We start from the raw sequence: 24,747 nt of genomic DNA, 5'->3' as shown, positions 1-24,747 counted from the left end.
AAATCATAGGTTTAAAATTATTAAATGCTCAATCAGAGCTAGTCTTCTGGTTTCAGACAGCATACTGATATGTAAATTTTTTTTAGGAAATGTGGTTGCACTTACATTTTCTGTCATCGTGTACATTTTTTATATATGGGCCAACTATTCACTCAACTCAATGTCATGTTTGTACATTTTCGTAGTTTGCCTCAGGGACAGATTTTTGGCAGTTTAAATGCTATTGATGACTAATGATTATGCAGTTAACATACAGCAACTGTTTAGCTTCAATAATATTTTCTTAATGCAGTAAGGATGATTTCATTTATTCCTTTAAAACTGAACAGCTATTTCTTTAAACTTTGAAAATAATATTCCTTTGAAATGTCTAAAACAAAGTAGAATAATATTTGTTAAAACCCAGAGAGAACTCATTTTATTCAGAAGTTTTACAGTATTGTCTCTAAAATGATCCCCACTAGAGAGAAAAATAACGGGCTTTATATATATATTCTTATACAGCATTCCTTATCTTACAGATGAGCTCAGTGAAAATGTTGCGTCCTCGTCTCAACAGCATTCTTTTCAAGCTCACATTTGAAGAACACGTAAACAACATCAAACCAAGCATCATAGCAGTAACTCTGGCCTGTGAAGAACTGAAGAAAAGTGAAAGCTTTAACAGACTTTTAGAGTTAGTTCTTTTGGTTGGAAACTACATGAACTCAGGCTCAAGAAATGCCCAGTCTTTGGGTTTTAAGATCAACTTTCTCTGTAAGGTAAGATAACACTTTATAATGCCAATTTACAGCAATAATCTCATCTACGAGAGGGGTCACTTTAAATAGCAATAGTACGTAAGCCCAAAAAAGTATCCTTTAAAAGGATGGATTTTATGGCATGTGAATTGTATCTAAATTAAAACAGATAAATGATTTTTTAAAACCTTACTGTAGTAAAATCTCAAAGACTGCAAATTCTTTTGTAGTATAGTACTCAGCTCTTGCTGATCAAATCTTTCTGGAGTTTTTAGGTCCAAAAAAAATTGCTTTTATAAAGTAGATGCAATCTTGTATTTCAGTCCCTTCAAACTTACTTTATGTCTCTCCAAAAAGTATTTGAGGAGCTAAATTCAATGAGGTGATAGCCAGAAATTGCCTTCTGAATATGCTTTGCTTTTTCTCCTCCAAGAAAATAATACTCTTTATTGTTGAATAGTGTCGTGTTATTAAACTTATACTAGGTATCTAGTGCATTAACTAAAAGTTTTTTAAAAATCAAGTGATAATCGTTTTATTGTTTTGATTACGCTTTCATTCTTGTGAAAAGTAAACAAAGAAACAGACAAGTGCAAAAGTGATGGTATATGTCCATTTCTAGGTTAGCGCAAACCACCTTATTAAAGGAAAAGATCTGTCTGTTACACAAGAAAACTGAACAGACTCTGAGGGGAAGGCCTGTAAGAAAGCTGGAGACAAAAATAAGTCTGAAAACAAGCGATGTATCTTTGACATCTCAGCATTGTTTCACTTTTTTTTTTTTTCTTTCACCTCTGAAAACATTACAGAACTTTGGTTAGTTCTTGAAGTATATTATTACAAGAATCCCCAATCTAGGAATGGATATAAATTTCTTTTCTATTCATGCATTAAATAGATGTACATTACATGTACATGGACTAGCATTTTAATATGTATCAAAAATGATTTGCTCCTGGTAGTTCTCACCCGTACAGACATAAAGAATAACATTTGTAGATACTAGGATGCATAATGAAATTGTATCTGTTTACTCCCGATTTATTTTTGAGGGGTGTAAGGAAGGAAAGCAAGGAAGATAGGGAAGATGGTCTGGCATGCTAGATTTTTGTCAAAAAAATATTTTTGGTCCCTCTTCTTATGATATTAGGGGACATGTGCAATTATTTGATAATACCAACAGGAATAAGGCTATGCTTGTAATAAATTAGAATAACTTACACCCCGGTTTGTAGGATAAACTAAATATTTAAGACTTTTTCATTTTATTGCACATCATATACTCAACACTAGTAAAAGCATCTTTTATCAAGATGCTACTTGTTTAGAGTATACACTATAGGCACAGTGAGTGAATCTTAGTGTTCTTGGTTGGCGATTACAAAAATATTATAAATTAAGAGAAAATATCATTGGAAATTTGTATTGTTACCTGTTTCACATTTAATTCATATAAAAAAGACATTTAAAACAAATTATCCTAATTTGAACAAATATGTACCTTTTTTAAGTGTCTTAATTTCACACTATTCAAATTAATTACATGAACTGATATTTTTGAGGCAAGAATGAATACGTCATTTATACATAGGAACAAAAGATTATATTAATCTCACAGAAGGATTGTACAGTTGCATCTTGTATTTTGGAGAGAGGCTTCTTCCTGTCATCTACCTGTCAAATAAAAGTTCTTCCACACAGCGCTGGTCCGACATCTATCACTTAGAGGTATGCTCAAAGGATTCAGCACAAAGATTTTTGCCAACTTCAAATAAAATAAAAAATAATCTTATGGGAAATACTAGCATGTAGTAATAGATGTTCTAAAAGAGAAAGAAGTGAATGTTTAAAAATCTTCTGCCCTCTCCCACTTTTCAGTAGGATTTTTATCTTCAGGGAAATACTTGTCATTAAGAAAGAAATATCATATAGATGTATGATATTCCCACAATATCTAGGATTAAAAGGATGCTCCTGGAATACAAACGATTCTGAGTAGATGTAAATGTCTAAAATGACAGAAATTTACTGAAGTACATAGAAATAGTTAGCTTAGGTTTATAAACTGTTCGAAACTGAGTTAACTACTGATGTATGATTAGCTAGAATTGGTGTTAAATTCCAGTTACGTTGTAAAAGATTACTTGGTTGATTTCTCTCAGTGTTTGTTTTTTTTGTTGTTGTTGTTGTTAAAAAGAATAGCAGAGAGAACTTTCTTTGCAGGGCACTGATTATGCTTTTAAAATGATACCATTTACCCAATTAATATTCTAATGATAATTTCTTTTCTCAGTGAATTTAAAACTGTAATCTACTGCTTTTCACATGAAGCTATAGATTATGTTAAAATATTCACCTAGTTAAAAAGGAACCACCACATAAGCAGTTAAACTTATCAGATGTTTCTTGTAGTAAAGTAATATTAAAAATTCAGATGGTCACAATTAGCTCCTATAATATTTGGGAAGAAAAGGAAAACAGACGGGTTAACTTAAATGTCAAATATCACTAAAGGGTACCATTACTATAAGTACTACCCTCACCACAAAATACTTTGTTCATTTGCAGCAGTGTATTATCACTTTGTGAGTCACCAGTCCAGGGTGCTGAACTGTAATAAAAATCATTTCTATGCAGATGAGTTTCCAATGTTAGCTTGGCCCCTGCTTGCCTGTTGGTTATTAAAATTCTAACCAATAGCAGTGTTGTACTTCAGGGCCATTTGTTGTTTATGTTTTCAGTGTGTAATAACATATAATCTACATAAGAATGAAACATTTAAAAATACTTAGCACTCCCTAGGCACTAAGCTTTGTGGGTATATCAGATAAGGATCTTTGTTTGCAAGCAACAGAAAGTGACTCTGCCTGATTTAAGCAAAAAATAGAATTTATAAGGAGCTCAGCCAGAAACTGAGGAAAGGCTGAAGAACTTGGCCTTTAAAAGAGTAGCAACTATGTCAGCTTTGAGAATGCAGAGAGCAGGAATGAATGGAAAGTCTTTCCAGGAAGTTGCCTCTGGGGTATATTCCATTTTCTTCCTCCTTTCCTTGTATTTGATTCAAATTCTAATTAGAAAGAGAGACCAATTGGCCTGGCGTAGATTATCAGAATACCCTTTGTCCAAGGGAGGGCAAAGAACCTTGATTGACAGTGCTACCAAGACTACTGTGACGGATGATTGGTCATGCCATAAAGGAGGCTGTTACCAAGGATGAGGATACCAAAGGTTAGGGGCAGATGAAGGGATAAAAGCCAGGCCTGAACAAACAAAGGCAAAACAAAACAGATGGTCGGTATACCAGGGGATACAAACATTACAGAAGTCACACAGAAAGCTCAAGGAGCTTGTCATACAGTTGAGTAGCCAGGAAATATACATACAGAATATTATGTAATGTCACAATATACTTCTAGCAATGAATATAAAAATTAATGGCCATTGAGATTACTTTCAGATTAGCAGGACTTCAGGAGGGAGGAATTTTTGGTGATGGGCGTGGCGGTGAGTGGTATTCATAAATTAGAACAGAAGGATCTTGAAGGATAGGTATAATTAAGTTATACGAAGGGAAGAAGCCATAACCTTACAAGATGGGAGAACACTGGCCTTAGAACTTACATTTTAGCTTCCATTTTGCCCATCACTAGCTAAATTTTCATGGCCAAGTCACTTACTCTCTCCAAACCTGTTTCCTCATCTATACATGAGGAAATATACAGTGACCCTTTTTTATTTTCATAGGGCTGTTTTCAGGGTCAAATAAAACGATCTTTGTCACAGTACTTTGAAGAATTATAGTGTTAAAAATGGTAGTAGTTCTTTTTAATGATGGTATATGACTAGGAATAATCATAATGTGTTTGAAGATGAATTAGAAAACTACACTGCCTGGAATATTGGGTGTATGTTGGAAACAAATAACATTGGTAGGCAGGTTGTGAGAAGATTTTGAGTAATTTGTATACTAGCTTCAGTATCTTTTTTTTTTTTTTTTTTTTTGGCGGTACGCGAGCCTCTCACTGTTGTGGCCTCTCCCGTCGTTGTGGAGCACAGGCTCCGGATGCGCAGGCTCAGTGGCCATGGCTCACGGGCCCAGCCGCTCTGCGGCATGTGGGATCTTCCCAGACCGGGGCACGAACCCGTGTCCCCTGCATCGGCAGGCGGACTCCCAACCACTGCGCCACCAGGGAAGCCCTAGCTTCAGTATCTTGCCTCTGTAACTTTTTTTTTTTTTTTGAAAATCACTCACAGCCCATTTTATAACTTATGAAGGCCAAAAACCTTTGTTTTTCTGCCTTGAGTTAATATCTCCTTCACCCATACTGTGACTTTCCAGTCATTCTCGTTGGACAGAGAGACATAACAAATTATGATATGGTATAATGATGTGTTTTTGTACAGATGTTAAATATGGCATACAAAGGACCTGAAGAAAACATTTAGTTTTACTGTGGAGAAAATTTTAGATATCTAACTTTAATTTAGTAGGGTTAATAGAGTAATGTAATTTTGCTACTTTTTTCTAAGATTCATCATTTATATAAAGTGAATGTAACATAAAGGCCTTATTTCCTAGAGGTTATCACATGGTATTAGTGGCAGAGTATTACAGATATCTCCCCAAATATACAAAAGAAGGCATCTATCTCCCCTAGAGAAGTTGTAAGATGTAGAGTGAATTAGGCTCAGTTTCAGTGTGAAATATAATGTACCAGAAAATGTGATTTGTAAGGAAAATGACTGCTGTCTATGGAAGCACAATTTAGAAATTTGTAATTCAAGAGAAAATCTATAAAAGATCTAAGCAAAAAGTTACATCTAAGTATTCTAAAAATTTTACAGTATCCAATAGTTTTTAGCTGAAATGATGTGGATTATCTCTGTCTAAACTTAGAACCTCAACATTAGAAAGTATCTAATCTAGCCCCTTCGGCCTGCAGATGAGAAAACTGACCATTAGAGAAGTGAAATACTTTGGTTGGTGTGTTGGTCAGCTTGTGCTGCCATAAAATAATACTGTAGGCTGGGTGGCTTAAACAACAGAAATTTACTAACACACCATTGTAAAGCAATTATACTCCAATAAAGATGTTAAAAAAAGAAAAACATAAGTCATAAAAAACAAAAAAAAACAGAAATTTATTTTCTCACAGTCTTGGAGATTGGAAGTTCAAGATCAAGATGCTAGCCTGGTTGGTATATGGTGAGGGCTTACTTTCTGAATTGCATACAGCCACCTTCTTACTGGGTGACAGTCAGGTTCATAAAGCTGGATATAGCGACCAACTGTTTTGGTTTACCCAGGACTAAGAGCTTTCCTGGGATTCAGGACTTTCACTACTAAAATTGGGACAGTCCTAGGCAAACTGGGACAGTTGGTCACTTTAGTTATGAAACTAGAGGTAGAGTCTTGGCCTCCTGATTACGCTTTCTCTCTTTCTCTCTCTCACCCTTTTTTTAAAAACATGTAACTGGAACAGCTTGCCTTTTGCATTTTTATAATGTCCTTTGCTACTCTTCTTCATCTGGTTTTTACCCTTTAGCTCTACTTCTCTGGTTACCACTACACACTGTGAGTATAATTATTGTAGGACTGCACTTTAATTATTTTATCTGTCTTTCTCTCTAAAGACTCAGAACTCATGGAGGGTGGTTATTATTTTATTCTACATTTTATCTCCAGTGTCTATTGTATAGGAAGCCCTCAATAGATTACTATTGAATGAAAGGTAGGCAATTTGATTAAATAAAAGGATTTGTTGTGAGTGTTCAACATAAGTATTAGCATTTTTTAAAGTGAATTTAGTGTCTCACAGATATAGAGTGTATATTTTTACCAGCGAAAGTATTAAATATGTTAAGTGTAACACTATGCTATGGTTTAGTTGTAAAAACATAAAAATGTATTATTTGCTATCAATATAAACCAAAAATTCACCCTCAAATATGGGTTAATAAATAAATATGGGACTATTAATTTAAAACCAAAGATATTGTTGAAAATAACCACTGTAGAATATACTGAAAGGCACCTTAGCAAAGGTCAGTAAATCCTGGTCACTAGTCTACACACTTGGTTGCCTTTGCTTTTACAGTTTAGATGTATCCCTTGTGATTCAGAGAGGTTTATTATTATTAACGCCATGTTGCAAATTAGAAAACTAAAACCCAGTGAGGTTATGCAATTTTTTTCAAGATCAGAAAGCTAGTAAATGTCCAAGTTTGGGCCTAAATCTAGGTTTTCTGTGTCCAAAACCTTGCAACACACTGCCTCTCGCTAAATTGTAACAGAAGGTTTAGTCATATGTGGCTCATTTCCTGGAAGCATTACAGAACCAACTCTGCCCCTTACAGAGTACTGAAAATGGGGAAAATCACAGGTGCACTTTCTTGACTCTCCAGTAGCTTGTAAAATGAGGAATCTCTCTTTTTTATTATTCAAATTGAACTCGAAGTCATTGGAGGAATATTAATAGAAAGTTTGTCTTCCTCTAATAGATTTTAATGTATCCGGGTAATGGAACCTATATATTTGTAATGAAATAACACCTAATAATCTGCATAATTATAGAGCAATCACTTGCTTTGTATGTACAGGCTCTCAGACCATATCAGTTTTGTGGAGGCAGGGTTGGCTGCTCTTCTCAATACATATTTGCTACAAATGAACATCTGTTCTCCAGAGAGATGGCTTACCCAGGATCACTCAGTATTGGAGGCAAAGTTAGAATCCCACTTTTCCTGGGACTCAAATTACTTCAGTGGCTCAAGGTAGTTTTTAGAATTTGATGATCTCTTTTGCTTCACTCAAATATGCTTTTTCCTATAAGATGGTGTATGGCATTATTTGGATTTGGGGGAGATGTGATTGATAATTTGCTAGGAAGAAAATTGCTTTGAGGGAGATAATTTGTCCTGGAACAATTCTGTGTAAGGGAAGATTAGATTCTCTGTCAAGAACAGGGTTGGATGGAATGTTAGGTCCCCTTACCGAGCTTTCCTTTTTTTCCCTGTGGGTCCTTTTAGCCTTCCTTCCTGTGGGCTCTTTGCAGCAGAGTTTTCAGCTGGTGATCTCTATGATTCACCTGTTATAATCAGTGATATAAGATCTAAAGCTACAGCAAAATACAGAGGTGGTCACTCATGTTACTTTGCATTTTAAAATGTCACCACATAAAATAGTGATACACCATATCATTCGTTCATAATTCATGACCAATAGACACAAACATCTCAAGTTAAGGGTTTGTCTGTGCCTCATTATATTACGTTGAAGCAAGAACATTCACCATTGTTGACCTCTGAAATAACTAAGCACCATAGAATGACATAAGGACAGGATATCATTCTTAATGTTAAATGGTTTTCTTTGTTCAGCTTATTTGATGGTCGACCTTTATTTAAATCCTTTGTGTTGTATTGTATTGTGCTTAATGGGTTCTCATCATTGAGAACCATTCAGTGTTGAAAAGATGAATGTTCAACTCTTGTGTGACTATGTCAGTGGTGACATTTTAGATTCAGTTTTTATAACTGTGTCAAGGGTTTTGTTTCCTGTAGTTCTTCACAAAAATCAGTGTACCCAAAGTTGTGATTTTCAAAGAGCAAGCATTAATATTACTTAAGTCGGTAAATGCAGAAATGTTTAAATTTAAAGAACTCTAAATTTATTTGTTTAAAGAAACAATTCTCCATAAGTTCTTTTAATTCCCATATGTTATTAATTATATGTCCTCAAGCACATATTATTTATTAATCAGTGCATGTGGACTTGTGCACATGGGCAAATGGTAATACTGAAAGATTGCTTCAGTCATCTCATTTCTCCAGTAATCAAGATGTGTGGATACCAGCTCAGAAATCCAATCCAGAGTCCTCACCACCAGTGTCCTTCATGCCATTTAAAAATCTGAGGGAAACACAGGCTACTTCTGAGGTTCTCTTTTTAAAAATACAGCCCTCTAAGAGTTGGGAACATATGAACCCGTCTCCCTAATTTTGTAATCCCGTGAATACGCTACCAAATGCTTTGAAGATTGTCCTTCAGTTTGAAAATCAGCTTTTTTTTCCACTTCTAAGATGTAAGGTACCTAGTCTCTTTATATCCCTATACTATAGTGGTCTGCACATACAGATTGACTCCTTAAGTAGAAAGAAAACTTGATGAAGGTAGTGTGTGTTTCTGTCTTTAGAGGTGCTTTCTTCTAAGATAGATATCTCAATTATTCCAAATGGTCACAACATTTTCCAGATTTATGTTAATGTGGAGATGCATTGTGTCTTTCTTGTTCTCTGTAGCCTATGTTACAGAATTGAGATGGGAGAAAAGACTGACTGCTGTATCAGCAGGGATAAAACTATATGATCATGTTAGGCACAGGGATTAACCTATTTTGTAGATGTACTTCAAAATGGTATAGTTATGAAATATATGTCTATGAGAATACCTTTTTTGAAATCTTGAGCTCTGATGAAAAGAAACAGACTCACACATTTATTTTCCTGCTTCCCTCTAAAAATACAGAGTTTCCATGAGCTTATTTAAAGATTTTTCTCTAAGTTGAAATATTCATTAATTTACCTTCATTGCTACAAGTTAGTCAGCTAATACTTTAAATGTAACACTTGTTTGTTTTCTCAGAATTTGATTGCATCTGTTTAGATATTATCACATTTACAACACTATAGGTTGTGTGAAAACTTCATTATATTCCCCCAATTTTCAGTTTATTAAATTCCCTGGAGAACAGTAGTTTATAAATGTAATTTGTCTGATACAGACTTGACTAGTATTCTTTGTCAATACAGGCTGCTTTGGAAACATTTTTTTTTCCCTCTCAATATTTTTTTCTATTTTACTTATATATGTGAAAATGTTCTGTCCTCTAAACACATACATACACACACACACACACACACACACACACACACCCAAGACTCTTAACTGTAATTCTTAATATTGTGATGCCTATGCTGCTAGCCCTGGTTTTAACTTCTCTGTGTTACAGTTAAATCTGCCTTCCATTAGTCTAGATAACTTGATATGAGGGGTAACATGAATATATATTGTACATACACTTGCCTTGTGGACTAGTTATGCCTAGTTACTGTACTCCCCTACGCAAACACATGATCTTTTTGATATGGAAGAGAGTCCAATTTTTGAAAGTTTTACGTTAGGGGAAGGACTGAGAAAAAGGAATTAAAAGCCAGACCCCCCAAAAAAAAAAAAAAAGCCAGACCCAATCAAAAAGTGTGTGTGTGTGTGTGTGTGTGTGTGTGTGTGTGTGTGTGTAGAGAGAGAGAATGAAAGTGGGAGAGAAGAGAGATTGAGAGACAAAATAAGAGAGAGAATGAAGGAGTGAGAAAGTTTCAGCAGTGGTTTTCAGAATTGGATGATCAGAGAGAAATAAGATTGAGTTAAATACTTCTTACATGTAAATTGACAAACTTGTAAAGAGCTTTTAAAAATGCAAAGTATGAGTTGCCATATTATGCTCCTTATCTTCTGCCAATAATAATTATTTAAAAAGCCAACAATATATATTTGTATAGAGAACTATAGTGAGGGGTATAATTTGTTTCCAGTAGGGGACTCATGTATGGCTTTGTTTATGACTCATTAAATACAGACTCATTTCAAGGAAACAAAAACAACGAATACATCTGTATTTTATTTCATTTTTAAAATTTTATCTTCTTACATTGATATGAAAAACACAGTCAACTTAATATTGTGCCATAAAGATACTCATTGAAGTCATTGTGACTAAACAATAATGGATATAGTTAACTGTTCTATTGGATAGTATGGCTGGCAGAGATGAATAATTCTCTAGTTTATAAAAAAGCTTTTTTTTTTGGTTCTTGATGAGTCTCCCATATATCAGGAGTGGCAATAAATAATTTCAGCACTGGAGCAGACCAAAAAAATGATGATTTATGAGACTAGCTGTAGGTCTTGCTAGGTTCACCACAAAGACTGTTTCCATAGAGGATTTAAATGAACCCAGCTGGCTTAGTATTCTGTGAATTGCTTTAGTCATTTTCTGAGTTTAATCTTATGACTGATTTTGTAATTCTCACAGTGGGGGAAAGTTGACAACATGAACAGCATTTAGTGAATATAATTAGGAAGCTTGAAGACAAATGCCTTTTTACTCTATAAAAGCTTTGTTCAAAGGGGATTTCGACCCTGTATGAGACTGTTGTTCAAAAAAATGTGGCTACTGTGACTGCATGTGAGTGATTATCTTACAAACTGATTTTCCTGTCCAGTGAAACCATACTAATGAAGGCATGGCAGAACTTTAAGAAGGAGGGCTGATGACCATGGAAGGGGGTTTATAAGCAGTTAATATTCAAATAAAACTCTGAACATCCAATTATCCCTAATAATTTTAGGGAATCTAAGAAGTATTTATATACATATAAATACATTTTAGCTAGTATTTGGGCAGCAAGTTGGCCACATTTATTGATTATTTTCTGTGGAGCCTTGTGCTAGATGCTTTGCAGGGATAAAGAGAAATAAAACATATGTCTCAGGCTTCCCTGGTGGCGCAGTGGTTGAGAGTCCGCCTGCCGATGCAGGGGATGCGGGTTCGTGCCCCGGTCCGGGAGGGTCCCATGTGCTGTGGAGCAGCTTGGCCAGTGGGCCATGGCCGCTGGGCCTGCGCGTCCGGAGCCTGTGCTCCGCGGCGGGAGAGGCCACGGCAGTGAGAGGCCCGCGTACCGCAAAAAACAAAAACAAAAACATATGTCTTTAGTCCTTGAGGGCCTGATGAGCTAGTTGCCAAAAACAGAACATTGTAATACTAAAACAAGAGACAAGGAGGAAAATAGGGAAAAATGGGGTGGAGAGCAGGGGGGAGATGGCTTTTATATAATAGCACACGTGAAAAATAATCTACGTTGTTATAAATACTGGTTAACTAACTACAAAATAACAAAGTACTCTGTTATTTATATGATAGCCCATACTATAAAGCTGCCCCCCTCTTCTTTAGAAAGGAAAAGCACAATACCAGCCTTACTTACAACATGTGCTTTACTTCTCTCCCACAAACCAAAGCTTAGATTTTGCTTTTCCTGACTTCTGTCATGGGCATGAGCACACAGACTTGCCATTCATTTTTTTTCAACTTTTTTTTTTTTTTTAAATCTGCATTCTCAGAATACCTCTTGCCTTTTATGGTACAGTAAGAGTATCTTTAAAACTGCTTTTCATAAGTTTCTACCTGCTTTCTATAATTAGGTCTTATTATTTTTAAAATTTTGGACAAAATTAATCAGTACCTGTTCAAAAACATTAATATAATGGTACCACTGTACGACTGTTATGTGTCTCTACCCTTCCTTATTCGCTAATTGGACAAAAAAAAAATCAAGTAATATTTCTTTTAACAAGAGAATGTCCTGAGATTTTTCAGATAAATTAAATAAGAATGAAGAAAGTCACTGTTTAATGCTCTGTGTGAGGGATCACTCTTTGGAATCCAAGCAACTTAGTATGAGGAAATATAAGCTATTCAGAAGTTCACTATTTAGAAAAAGAACTGAATCTTAAAATACAAGCAAATAACTAGATACTTTTTTAAAATTTTTATTGAAATATAGTTGATTTACAATGTTGTATTAGTTTCAGGTGTACAGAAGAGTGATTCAGTTATACATATATGTTTATATATTCTTTTTCAGATTCTTTTCCCATATATATTATTACAGAATGCTGAGTATAGTTCGCTGTGCTATATAGCACCAGCCCCAAACTTTTTGGCACCAGGGACCGGTTTCGTGGAAGACAGTTTTTCCACGGACTGGGGGCGGGGTGAGGGGGATGGTTGGGGCGGTAATGCAAGCGACAGGGAGCCCTGGGGAGCGGCAGATGAAGCTTTGCTTGCTGGCCAGCCCGCTGCTCATCTCCTGCTGTGCGGCCCGGTCCCTAACAGGCCAAAGACCCGTACCAGTTTGTGGCCCCGGGGGTTGGGGACCCCTGCTATACAGTAGGTCCTTGTCGGTTGTCTATTTTATATATAGTAGTGTGTATATGTTAATTGCAAACTCCTTATTAGATACGTATATCAAAACAGAATATTTTACTTTGGAAACCTGTGCTGAAGGAAGCTGAAAAGCATTGTAAGCTACTGAAAGATTTGGGGAGAGATGCTGATGTATGATTCCAAGGATTTTTCATCAGCCACAGCCTGGTTCATTCAAATCTTTTCATGTTTACAAGTTTCAGCTTTCATGAAATATACGAGAAATATAGAGAAAGGCCTGGGTACTTGTCAATTTCTGAAAGCATCTCCGTAGGTCTTTTGTTTGTTTGTTGTGTTAATTATTTCAGAAGTAAAATATGTTCACAATCAAGAGAGATTTGAACTTAACCTGTAATTTTTTTAAAGTAACTTAACTAAAATATAATTGACATACAGTCAAATTGACTCATTTTTAAGTATACAGTCTGATTAAATTTGTTATTTGTATATACTGCAATCAAGGCACGAAATGGTTCTATCAACCTGTAGTTTCTTCATGCCCCTTTGCAGTCAATCCCCAATCCCAGCTCCAGGCAACCTCTTATTTGCTTTCGGTCACTATAGTTTTACCTTTTTCTAGAATTTCATATGAATGAGATCATCCAATAATGTAGTCTTTTGTGTTACTTTGTATTTGGTGTGGCTTTCACTCAGCATAATATTGTGGCATATATCAGTAGTTCATTTTTATTACTGAATAATATTCCACTGTATGCATATACCACATTTTTATTCATCAGTTGATGGACATTTGGGTTGTTTCTACTTTGTGTCTATCACAAATAATGCTGCTCTTAATATTCATGTACAGGACATAAATTTCTTTTACCTTGGGTAAATACCTAGGACTGGGAGTGCTGTGTCTTATGGAAAGTAAGGTTTAATTTTAAAAGATACTGTTTTCCAAAATGCCTGTACCATTTTGTATTCACACCTACAATTAAACCACAAGGACATATCATTTCATACCTGTGAGATGGGCAAAATTTTTAAAATTCTGATAATATCAAGTATGACTAAGAATATGTGTCAAGGGGAACTACTGGTGAGAATGTAACTTGGTACCTCTATTTTGGAAAACAATTTGGTAAAATTTAGAAATGCTGAAGATACAATAACCAGAAATGCAACTCCTAGTATATTCTCTAGATAAGCGCTTACATAAGGACTCTGGAGACATGTACAAGAATAATCACTCTGTAGACATGTAAAGAAATAATCATTATCAATAGAGTAAAAAGACAACCCATAGAATGGGAGAAAGTATTTGTAAATCACATATCTGATAAAGGATTAATATCCAAAATACATAAAGAACTCCTACAACTGAACAACAACAACGACAAAACACAAGCAACCTAATTCAAAAATGAGCAAAAGATTTTAAGACATTTTTCTAAAGAAGATGGCCAATGAGCACATGAAAATATGCTCAACATCACTAATCATTAGGGAAATGTGAATCCAAACCACAATGAGATACCACTTCATATCCATTAGGATGGCTATTATCTAAAAAAACAGAAAACAAAAGTGTTAGAGAGGAAATGGAGAAATTGGAACCCTTGTGGATTGACTTGTGTGAATGTTAAATGGTCCAGCCCCTGTGGAAAATAGTATGGTAGTTACTCAAAAAATTAAACATGGAATTACTGTATGATGCAGCCTTCCACTTCTGGATGTACACGTAAAAGAATTGAAAGCAGAGACTTGAACACATATTTGTATACCAGTATTCATGGCAGCATTATATTCACAATAGCCAAAGGCGTGAGCAACCTAAGTGTCCACTGACAGATGAATGGACGAGCAAAATGTGGTATATACATACAAAGGGATATTATTCAGCCTTTAAAAAGAAGGAAATTCTGGTATATCCTACAGCATGGATGAATCTTGAAGACATTATGCTAAGTGTAATAAGCCAGACACATTAGGACAAATATTGATAATTCCACTTAATTGAGGTACCTAGAATAGACAAATTAATAGAGACAGGAAGTAGAGTAGTGGTTGCTAGGGGGTGGGGAGGGGAGAGGGGGATGGGGAATTACTGTTTAATGGGTACAGTTTCAGTATGGGAAAAAGTTCTGGAGATGGACAGTGGTGATGGTTGCACACAGTGTTGAATGTACTTAACACCACTTTGCTGTATACTTAAAAATGCTTAAGATGGTAAATTTTATTTTATGTGTATTTTACTATAATAGAAGAATGTTCACGGCACCATTATCTATAAGAATATCAGTAATAATGACTCCCCCACCTCCCAAAAAAAGGAAACTAGATAATGGAAATGGTCAACACGGGACTGTAACTAAAATTAATTATTTTCATGTGCTGGAATAATATACAGTCATGAAAACAAATGAATGGACATAGCTAATTATGTAACTCACCCCTAAGTAGCCACTCCTCAGATTCTAATTATGCCAGATTCTAATTATACTTTAGCAATATTACATATCTTGGGCCTTAAAGGTTGTTCTTAAATAGCTAAAACCACTAGTGTTGCACCTCCAAATGTCATTTATTTACACTGTATATAGATAGCAAGATCAATTCTATACACCCAATTGGTGGTGGTGATAATCTTTAAAGCTATGTACAGAAAAAAAAAAAAAAAAAAAACTCTTCCACCCACTCTAAAACCTCATGCATATTAAAACAGTTTTGTTAAGTAAAATCCTCATGACAATAATGGTCACAAGTTTTAGTTAAATGCTTAAACCATTTCTGAGAGAAACCACTGAAGACCTTAGGGATGTTCATGCTTGTAAACTATTTCTATACCAATTTAGAATAACTTGATTTTGTTGAAACCATTCTCAGAAGAACTTCTATTTGGTAAGCCTCCTATAGGCAGGTTGATTAACTAAGAGCCGTTGAAAGTGCCAGACCAGCTTTTCTTTTTAAAGTATAGACATAATTCATTAAGTCTTTCTGGCCTTTCCTCAAATAAGGACAAAATGGTTGTTGATTTGCCACTGGTGCTGGCTACTTCAGGCTAATGCATATGCAGGATATTCTCCTTGAATGCATAAGTAGGGCTAGAAGGGGAAATGGTGAGAGGTGAAGCAGGAAGAACAGGAAAGCAAAATTTGCCTTCTCCGGGAAACTCACATCACCACTGTCCTGCTGGGGCTGGAGGTGCAATTGAGATGAATCCTTATGCCATTTTCATGTTGTCATGGTTTCAAGTTTAAGCCCTCCTTTCACAGATTGCTGCCATAAATTATGCTAACAAGTGTAAAACTCTTATACTGCTTGATTTTTACACAGTTGATATCATCTGTTCCCTTTTTATAAGAAATACCACTTAATACCGAAATCAAGAGCATAAAAACGGGACAGTCAGGCCTACATAAAGAATTAAGACATCTTTCTACCCTAGATTACATTTGGCTGAATTAGCGTCAGCCCTGGTCATGTAGTACCCAGAAAAGCATTTTGGGTGAGAGTTAGAAATAAAGCCAGGAAAGCATGTATGAAACCTGTCTGGTCTCCGCTACAAAGCTAATGTCTTTATGGTAATTGCAATCCTTAAAAATACATTATCTTTCTCAATGTTATTGCAGCGTGTGGTGGTGTTGAAGAAAGCAATAATTTGTAAACAACCCTTGGCAGAGAGCACAGAACTTAATTTTGTTTAAATAAAGGAGACAAACATTAGAATTCATGTGCTGTACCAAGACTGGCATGCAGTAGTAGTTGTTTTGGTATATGCACTGGAGCATTCCTGATTGCTTAAATATTAACTGTTCCATGAATATACAAATATAATAGGGAAAAAAGGAGCCATGATTAGGGAAAATTTTTGCTAAAAGAACTGAAGTTGAATGATCTGATCGTATTGATAATCTAGGTGGGTTTATTCCAATGATTCAACCAGATTCCTTCACTGCATTTCACTATCTCCTTTCCTTCTAAGGACAGTTCGATGTAAATGTGGACCATGTGGCATTGCTATCTGTCAGAACCCTTTTCTTGACACAGAGGGATTGGGCAATTCTGGGTTTTCCTGAGTAAAGGACCTGTTGATAAGTTTGCTGAATTTCATGTGGCCATTTGTATAAACACCAGGGGAAAAAGGAGGGGATGTGTCTAGAAAGGCCTTCCTTCTGATACAGTCTAGAGACATGGACTTTTATCTCACATTGAAGTTTTTTTCAATTTTTATTGAAGTATAGTTGCTGTACAATATTATGTAAGTTACAGGTGTACAATATAGTGAGTCACAATTTAAAAAAAATGTTAATGGTCGTACTCCATTATAGTTATTATAAAATATTGGCTATATTCCCCGTGTTGTACAATATATCCTTGTAGCTTATTTGATACCTAACAATTTGTACCTCTTAATCCTCTACTCCTATCTTGCCCCTCCTCCCCCTTCCCTCTCCCCACTGATAACCACTAGTTTATTCTCTGAATCTGAGTCTACTTCTTTTTTGTTACATTCACTACTTTGTTGTATATTTTAGATTATATCACATTGAAGTTTTAATACTCTTAGACCTGCTTAAACGCATCCTGAAAATTTTCCTTAAGTAACGTCCACTCTGCCTTACCACGGCATTTCTTACAATCTTTACATGAAAATCAGTTTCATCTCTGATATTCATTCTACAGCAATTCATGCAAGAAAACCTGGTGTTTATCCTGCACATTCTTGCTTCTTCTGGAAGAGAATATTCTCTGGCAGCTGGCTGAATATTTGCTTGTTTAGTCATTCTGAGAATTCTCTGGGCCACTCTGCAAGTTGGATGTAAGATTTCTTTAGCTGGGGGCATACGGTCCACAACTTTGTTCCTACATAATGTGTGGTAACGCAGGAACACATTCTCACTCTTGGCCTTCCACCGCAAATGCTGTTGCCGACATTGGAGATGCAGTATCAGAATGTGCCTGTGTCATGGACAGGGATGATGCTTCCCCCCTTTTGCCCTCTTTCTCTTTACATTCACCCGCTGTTGTCTGATCTCTGTAGGTTCATGCGAAGAAACTCTGTTTCACATATGGGTCACGGTGTTTGTCTACTTAGAGCCAGTACACATTAGCCCGGAAATTGGGACTGGTGAAATACATTTGCAAGGCAAGACTTTTTAGGGAAAGCATTGAAACCTGACGTCTGCAACTGACATTTGCTATTCTGATTCAAAAATTCTTGAGTAAATATTTAAACACTAATTCAGAGTTGCCAGTAAGAAGTGAGTTTGCAGCTTGAGTTAGAGTTGGAAGGGGTAAACGATCTCCTGGGTTACCTAGTCCATCACTCTGATAATACAGAGTAGACAAGACACTGCAACATCATGTGAGTGTATTTTCAATACAGTTTTGGGTGAAGGATGAGGGACAGTTTAAAAGACTTATGAACAATGTATTTAGAATCTTCACAGCATGGGACATACTGTTTGAGTCATCTACTCTTACATAAGTAGATGGTAAATTATGATACAAATCAGTCTCATTTTTAATGTAAATTAAGAACATTCAGAGTGATTCTGTCCTTCAGATGCCACAGATTGCTAGCCTGTTCCTCTCTAGTTTTGAATTGACACTAAGCTTTGAAATCATATCGGCACTTCAACTTTTTATATGTGAAAGTAATTATGAGAGGGCCCAAGCAAGCTGTGGACAATTGCCAAGCATTTTCTTGCCTGGAAATTTCCTTCAAAGAAGTCTAGTGGTTCTCAAACTTTAGCATGCCTCAGAATCACCTGGAGGTGCTATCAGAATTTTTTGGCCAGTATATTAAATCACATATTGATGGACTCTGCCCTCAGAGTTTCTAATTCGGTCAGTTTGGTGTGTGGCCCCCAAATTTGCATTTCTGTCAAGTTCACAGGTGATGCTGATACTGCTGGTTCAGGGACCACGGTTTGAGAACCAGTGAAATAGTCAGTGTCCGTCCATTTTCCTTTCTCATGATTTTTAATTCTTATTTCTTCCATTGCCTGATCCCCACAGGCCTAATTATGCTGAACGTATTCGGTACCAATAATTATAATAACCTTCCTTACTAGCCTCACCATTTTCCAGCTGCTAGCTCTGCTGCCCCCTTTATTATCTAGTTATTTGTTATCCATAATCAATATTTTGAATAAATTACCTTACATGTTACCTCCTCTTTCTGGCTGTGCATTGTTTTTAAGTCTGCACCCCTGGCACTGTATTGAAACTGTGCTTGAAGGTCACCAAAGATTTCTCTAGTCATCAAGTCAGTCCTCATTATCTTTGGCCTCTCTGTAGCATTTATTCGTTCAACAAACATTTACTGAACAAAATTGATGTATTCCTCTTTCTTAAGGGGTTCACAATTTGGTAGGTGAGACTCCTTGCATAAACAAAATTATATATTGTGGAATAAACCTGTAACTAGAGTATATATAAGGCACTATGGGAAAATAAAAACAGAATTTATTAATTCTGTTCAGGAAAGTTAAGAGAGGATCATTAGCCCCGCTCTCCCTGAATGACCTGGCCCCCAACTCCCATCACCTTCATCATCCATGACACTTAATTCAGTCCACTATGCATTAGACACCCAGTGTACATAAGTTAACCATGTTGTGTTCTGGCACGAGGTCTTATTATCTGTTTACCTAGGTCAAGTTACTTAAGCACTCTAAACCTGGTCTCTTACCTATAAAATGGGCTTGTTAATGACTAAGTAACTGAATTCTTTTGAGGATTTTTTTAAAAAGGTGACCCATATAAAACACTTATCAAAGTGTCTGGCCCGTAAGCACATGATAGATGGGTTAAAAATATTTGTTCTCCTCCGCCTTAAAGGAGGTACAGGCTACTACCACCTGATGAAGGAAGAAGGCATTTAAGGTCAGGAAGAGTATAAGAAAATGGGTGGAAACCTTCATCCATCCGTGCATTCAGTAAATATGTATTAAGTGCCTGTTATGTGCCAGCTGTTGTTCTAGTTGCTGAGTGTATGAAAGTGAACAAAGCAGACAAAAGAAAAAAATACCCTGTACTTGTGTAGCTGATATTGTAGCAGAGAGAGACAGACAAGAAATAAATAAATAGGGTACATAGTATATTTGTGATAATTGCTATGGAGAAAAATAAAAGAGGGAAAGAGGTAAGAGGTGTTTTGAGAGTGGACTGCAATTTTTAGATAGAGTAGCTAGGAAAGACCATAATGAGAAAGTGACTTTTGAGTATAGATCTTGAAAGATGGGAAGGAACTAGGCATGCAAGTGAGTAAAAGCGAAACCTTCCAGGCAGAGAAAAAGCACATGCACAGACTCTGAGTAAGACACATGCCTAGTGAATTCAAGGAGCAGCTGAATGAAGGCCAGCATGGTTGAAGGGGGCTGCTGAGGGATAATAGCTAGAAATAAGATCTCAGTGGTAATGGGGGACCAGACCACAGAGGGACTTTTAGGTTATGGTAATGACTTACTCTGTGTGAAGATGGGAAGCTAAAGTAGCCTCTCATCACTTCTAATCTGGATGATGATCATGGTCATGATAATACATTATCTTATTCAATTCTACAAGTGTTATCTGATGCCCATTTTACGGATGAGAAAGCTGAGACATAGATTGTTTAGGTCACTTGCCCAAGGTCACACAACTACTGAATGGTAGAGTCAAGGTTCAAACCCAGTTCTGTCTGAATCCAAAGGCTGTGCTCAATAACTGTTCTGATTAGAAATGTGAACTTTATTATATGAGTTGTAGAGAACCATTGGAATTTTTGAAGGAAGAGAGTGACGTGATCATATGGATGTTTAAGAAGCATTATTAGGTGAAATCATATAGGATAAAATGAAGCAGAGAGGATGGAATGGCCATGACCACCTTCTCATAGATTAGCTCCACATAGCTACCTACCACTTACGTTGAAAAAATGAACTGCCACCTCCTTCCCAAAGCCAGCTTACTCTAGAGTTATTGCTTCCTTATCATTGACACAATACCACCATTCTTTTAATCACCAGAACTAAAAACTTTTGGAGTCTTTGATTTTTCCCTTTCCCTCATCCCAAGTATTTCTTTTCAGTGACTTAATCCTGTTTGTCTTCACAATGTGTCTTGAATTTGTCCTTTCTCTGCCTTTGTTTACATGTACCATAGTTATCATTTTAACTATATCAGTCCTTGACATTTACCACCAAATTACTCTCCTACGTCATCTCCTTTCTGTATAATTTTGTGTTGTCTCCTAAATTCTGGGTTCCCTGAGGCTTTGAAAGTACCATGCATTGTTTATCTCTGATCCCTAGTGTCCAGCCCACAGTGGATCATCGAATGCACTTCTACATTCATAATCGCTTTGCTCCTGTCTCCCCTTATAAACGTATAGTGCTTCATTTCCCAAGGGGCACGTTGTAACTTTATTCTGGCATTCACTCTCACATAACTCTCAACAAATATGGTGTCCTGGAAGAGTCTGGGCTTTGGGGTCAGTCTCTCTGTGTATATATATATATATATATATATATATATATATATATATATATATATATATATATATAAAATGTATATGTATATGTATGTACACACACACACTTAACAAGAGTAGAGTTGAATTTAGAAGTACTGCTCTATAGCCCACGCAAGTGGAGAGAAGTCTTCATTCAGAAAACATTGATTGCCTCCCTGGTATGTCCTAGCATGCTCCTAGGTACCGTGGATAATAAAAATTAGTAAAACAGGGTCTCTTCCCTTGAAAGAGCTCATACTGACTGGAAGAAACTACTGTGTTGAAATGTTTATAGTGAAGGAATATGGCAAAGGAAGGCACCAATTACTCCTTAGAGGAGTCTTCAGAAAGGAGGGGGTAGTTGAGTAGTATTGAAATTTGAGTAGGTATTCACTTGGCAGATAGAAAAAAAAAAAAAAAGAGGAGGGTCTAGAGAGAGAGCAAGATGTACAAAAGCACAGTGGTATGACATTGCATGGTATGTTCAAGCAGTTGTAATCAGACTGAAGTGAAGGGTAGGCACCAGGAAGCAGCAGGGGACACATTAGAAAGGTAGGCAAGGGCCAGCTCTAAAAGGGCCTTAAATGTAAAACCAAGAAGTTTGTGTGCTTTTCTAGTAGCTGAAGGGAGACTTTGCAGTGGAAACTTTGAATGGGTTCTAATCATCCTAACAAAATTAAACATTTGAAAACTAACTTCTGTGTGGCGAGGTTAAATGAACTGAAATTGTTTGGTTTAAGAGAACAGGACACCTGAGAAGGGAGCTTTCATTCTCTGAGAGGTGGTTATACAGAGGATAGCAACCAGTTATTTTCAGTTTCCACTGACGACAGAGCAAGAAGAAATAGGCTTAAGATCTCAGTAGAAGGGAAAATTACCTCTAGAAGGGTCCTTCGAAGAAAGATTGTGTGTGACTGACGTAGATGATTAAAATGTTTGCTCAGGCTCTCTGGCTGTGTGCTGGCTTCTGTGTGTTCAAACCTCCTGATTTCAAAAACAGGGTAGAGACTGCAGGTTTTCAGGCTTGAATGAGAGTATTCAAAATAAAAAGAATCTTTTACAAGGCAATTAGTTATTCAGATATTTTGCTATCTGCCTAACTGAAGTTTTGGAAATGTATTTGAACACATCACATATAAATATTATCTTTCATAATATAGCACTCCTGTTTATTAGAAAAAAAGAAATGATCAGAATTTGCTAGAGAAATAGGTGTTAATTTGTTAAAGGTATTTTGTATTCATGTACCATTTCAGAAAGCTATTAAAGATTAGGTAGATACAGTTAGTATAAATTCAGTTATTAATCTTTATGTGTAACATTTATTGTTCAGAGGACTATAATTAAAATCGCTATATGGTTTATTAACTGATGGCACTTTATCAGTGAATATAGCGAATTACTCTTTTTTTGTTATCATTCGTTAATAACTCACCTTATTAAGATATTGTAAAATGTTAGTTTTTCAAATAACTCCAATTTCTGGAACTACTGTTTGTGTTTTTATTGTTTGAAAATATATACAAGACAGAGGATTATAGGGTGACCATTTTGTTCATCCTTTTGCATGTTATAAAGAGAAGTCCTATATCTATCTCATACCCCTGCCTAGCTGGTGAGAGGGAAAGCACAGTCTACGATGCAAAATGGCACTTGGCTCCTGGCTGGAGTGAACCTTGAAATGCTTACAGAATAGCTACCAGTGAGACTCTGGCAAACTGGACAAGTATTATTGGAATATTTGATGTTAATGTAAAAATAACATAATTTTGAGTTAACCCGATATCAAAGGGAAGAAAATTTTATTTCTTAATAAACTAACCCAAACACTTTGGAAGTGATTCTGAACATACTCAGATTAGATTACCTTTGTACTAACCCAAGAGATGTCTATATCCAGCTAGTACACTTGGAAGGGCAAATTATTGCATAAATGCCATTAGCCATTAGAAGTGATGAAGGTGAATGTTCTTAATTGCCTTCTGTACTTGACATCGAACTACACAATAGGTCCTGAGAGAGATGATGGCTAATGTGTGGATCATGTAGATGTGGTAAGAGAGACTGAAGACATGATAATACAAAGTAAATATACTTTAATAAGTAAAAATGCTTTGCCTTTATATTTTAATATTATATATTCATTTGTTTTTGACCACGCCGCACGGCTTGCAGAACCTTAGTTCCCCGACCAGCGATCAAACCCGGGCCCACAGCAGTGAAAGTGCCGAGTCCTAACCACTGGACTGCCAGGGAATTCCCTTTATATATATATTAAATATATATATAATATATATATTCATTTTTAAATGATTGGTCTAAGTATCGTGCACATAAAGAAAAATTTAAAAGACCACATATTCCCTGCCAGTTTGAAACCTTAAGATGAACTCCTGGTGTTAGGGTTATGTAAAAAATAAATATTGCAATACAAATTTAGCAGTTTGTCTACCATACCAAGGTATTTCTCAGCTTGACAGGGTAGGCACTTGGCCATCTTTGTCCCTGCTTTGAAGGGAATGTTACAATTCTAAAAAAATACATGCATACTCTGTCTACCACTCTTTCTGATTTCGACAAAGATATTGAATAGTTAATGATATAAATGTTATGTATTGTTTATCTTTTAAAAATGTAACCATTGACTCTACTAAATTTTTTTACAGGAATTAAATTTATGACCCTCCTTCTGGATAAATATTTATCAAATACAGTTTCTGAAAATTAAGCACTTATAAGCATGCATGTCAAAAAGGAAATTTTTAAATCACCCAGAAGATTGCCATATGAGCACAGTGCTATTTTTCTATTTTTGTGTTTTCCTTTCTTGTATTCGCCATGTGCATTTTAAAAAAAAATTATGATATACTTGTACAATTTAGTGTCCTAAAAAATTGGGTGGGTTTTTGTAGTTGGTGTGTGTGTGTGTGTATGTGTATGTGTAAATAATTTGTTTCCATAGAATTCACAAAATATAGATCAATTGCCTTTCCTTTAGGAAGATATGCCTTCAGTTTCCCTAAGCTCCTAATGTTTTTAGGATTTAGGAATTCAGTTAATTTGTAAGAAAAAAAGAAAATGTTTATTTCCTTATTACTTGGAATATTCAGCATATTCTGAAGGGGATGCACTTTGTGAACATATAACACTGCAATCTCCGGTAAAGACCTCTCTTTAGGAAAGTGAACCTCCCATTGATTCTTCTACAGCTGCAAGCCTTACTTAAGACAAGTTGCCCTTGAGGTTTTTGTTGGTTTTTGTTCGTATAGCTCGTTCTTGAATTGTGTCATTTCAACCTTGTAGTACTTAAAAGTGTTTGGTGGATCAGCATAATAATGCAAAATTTTAAATATTTTACCTACATGGGATGAATAGTAATCCCAGAAATTCTAAAAGAAATCATTGTGGCCACTTCAGTTACCAGCATCATGCTTCCTGTGGCTGTTTGTTTTGAGCCTGAAGACTAACATTTCTCTTAAGTTGCTCATATCATTGGAACGTAACAGTTGTTAGA

At 35.9% G+C, this 24,747-nt stretch overlaps 1 protein-coding gene across 3 annotated transcripts in view; it reads left to right on the top strand.

Moving 5' to 3' along the window:
* DIAPH2 (diaphanous related formin 2) overlaps positions 1-24,747 on the top strand; it is an 887,827-nt gene that overhangs the window by 444,318 nt on the left and 418,762 nt on the right. For all 3 annotated transcript variants that reach the window (XM_022580795.3, XM_089904292.1, XM_089904291.1), the window contains one exon: positions 522-761. In XM_022580795.3, the coding sequence (XP_022436503.1) occupies positions 522-761 (240 nt within the window). The remainder of the gene's footprint in view (positions 1-521; positions 762-24,747) is intronic.

The sequence above is a fragment of the Delphinapterus leucas genome, chromosome X (genome assembly GCF_059928025.1).
Source record: "Delphinapterus leucas isolate spDelLeu-1000000601 "Yukka" chromosome X, BTC_Dleu_Yukka2, whole genome shotgun sequence".
Lineage (NCBI taxonomy): Eukaryota > Metazoa > Chordata > Mammalia > Artiodactyla > Monodontidae > Delphinapterus > Delphinapterus leucas.
Note: the sequence above shows the minus strand (reverse complement) of the source record. Positions and strands in the feature narration are given on the sequence as shown.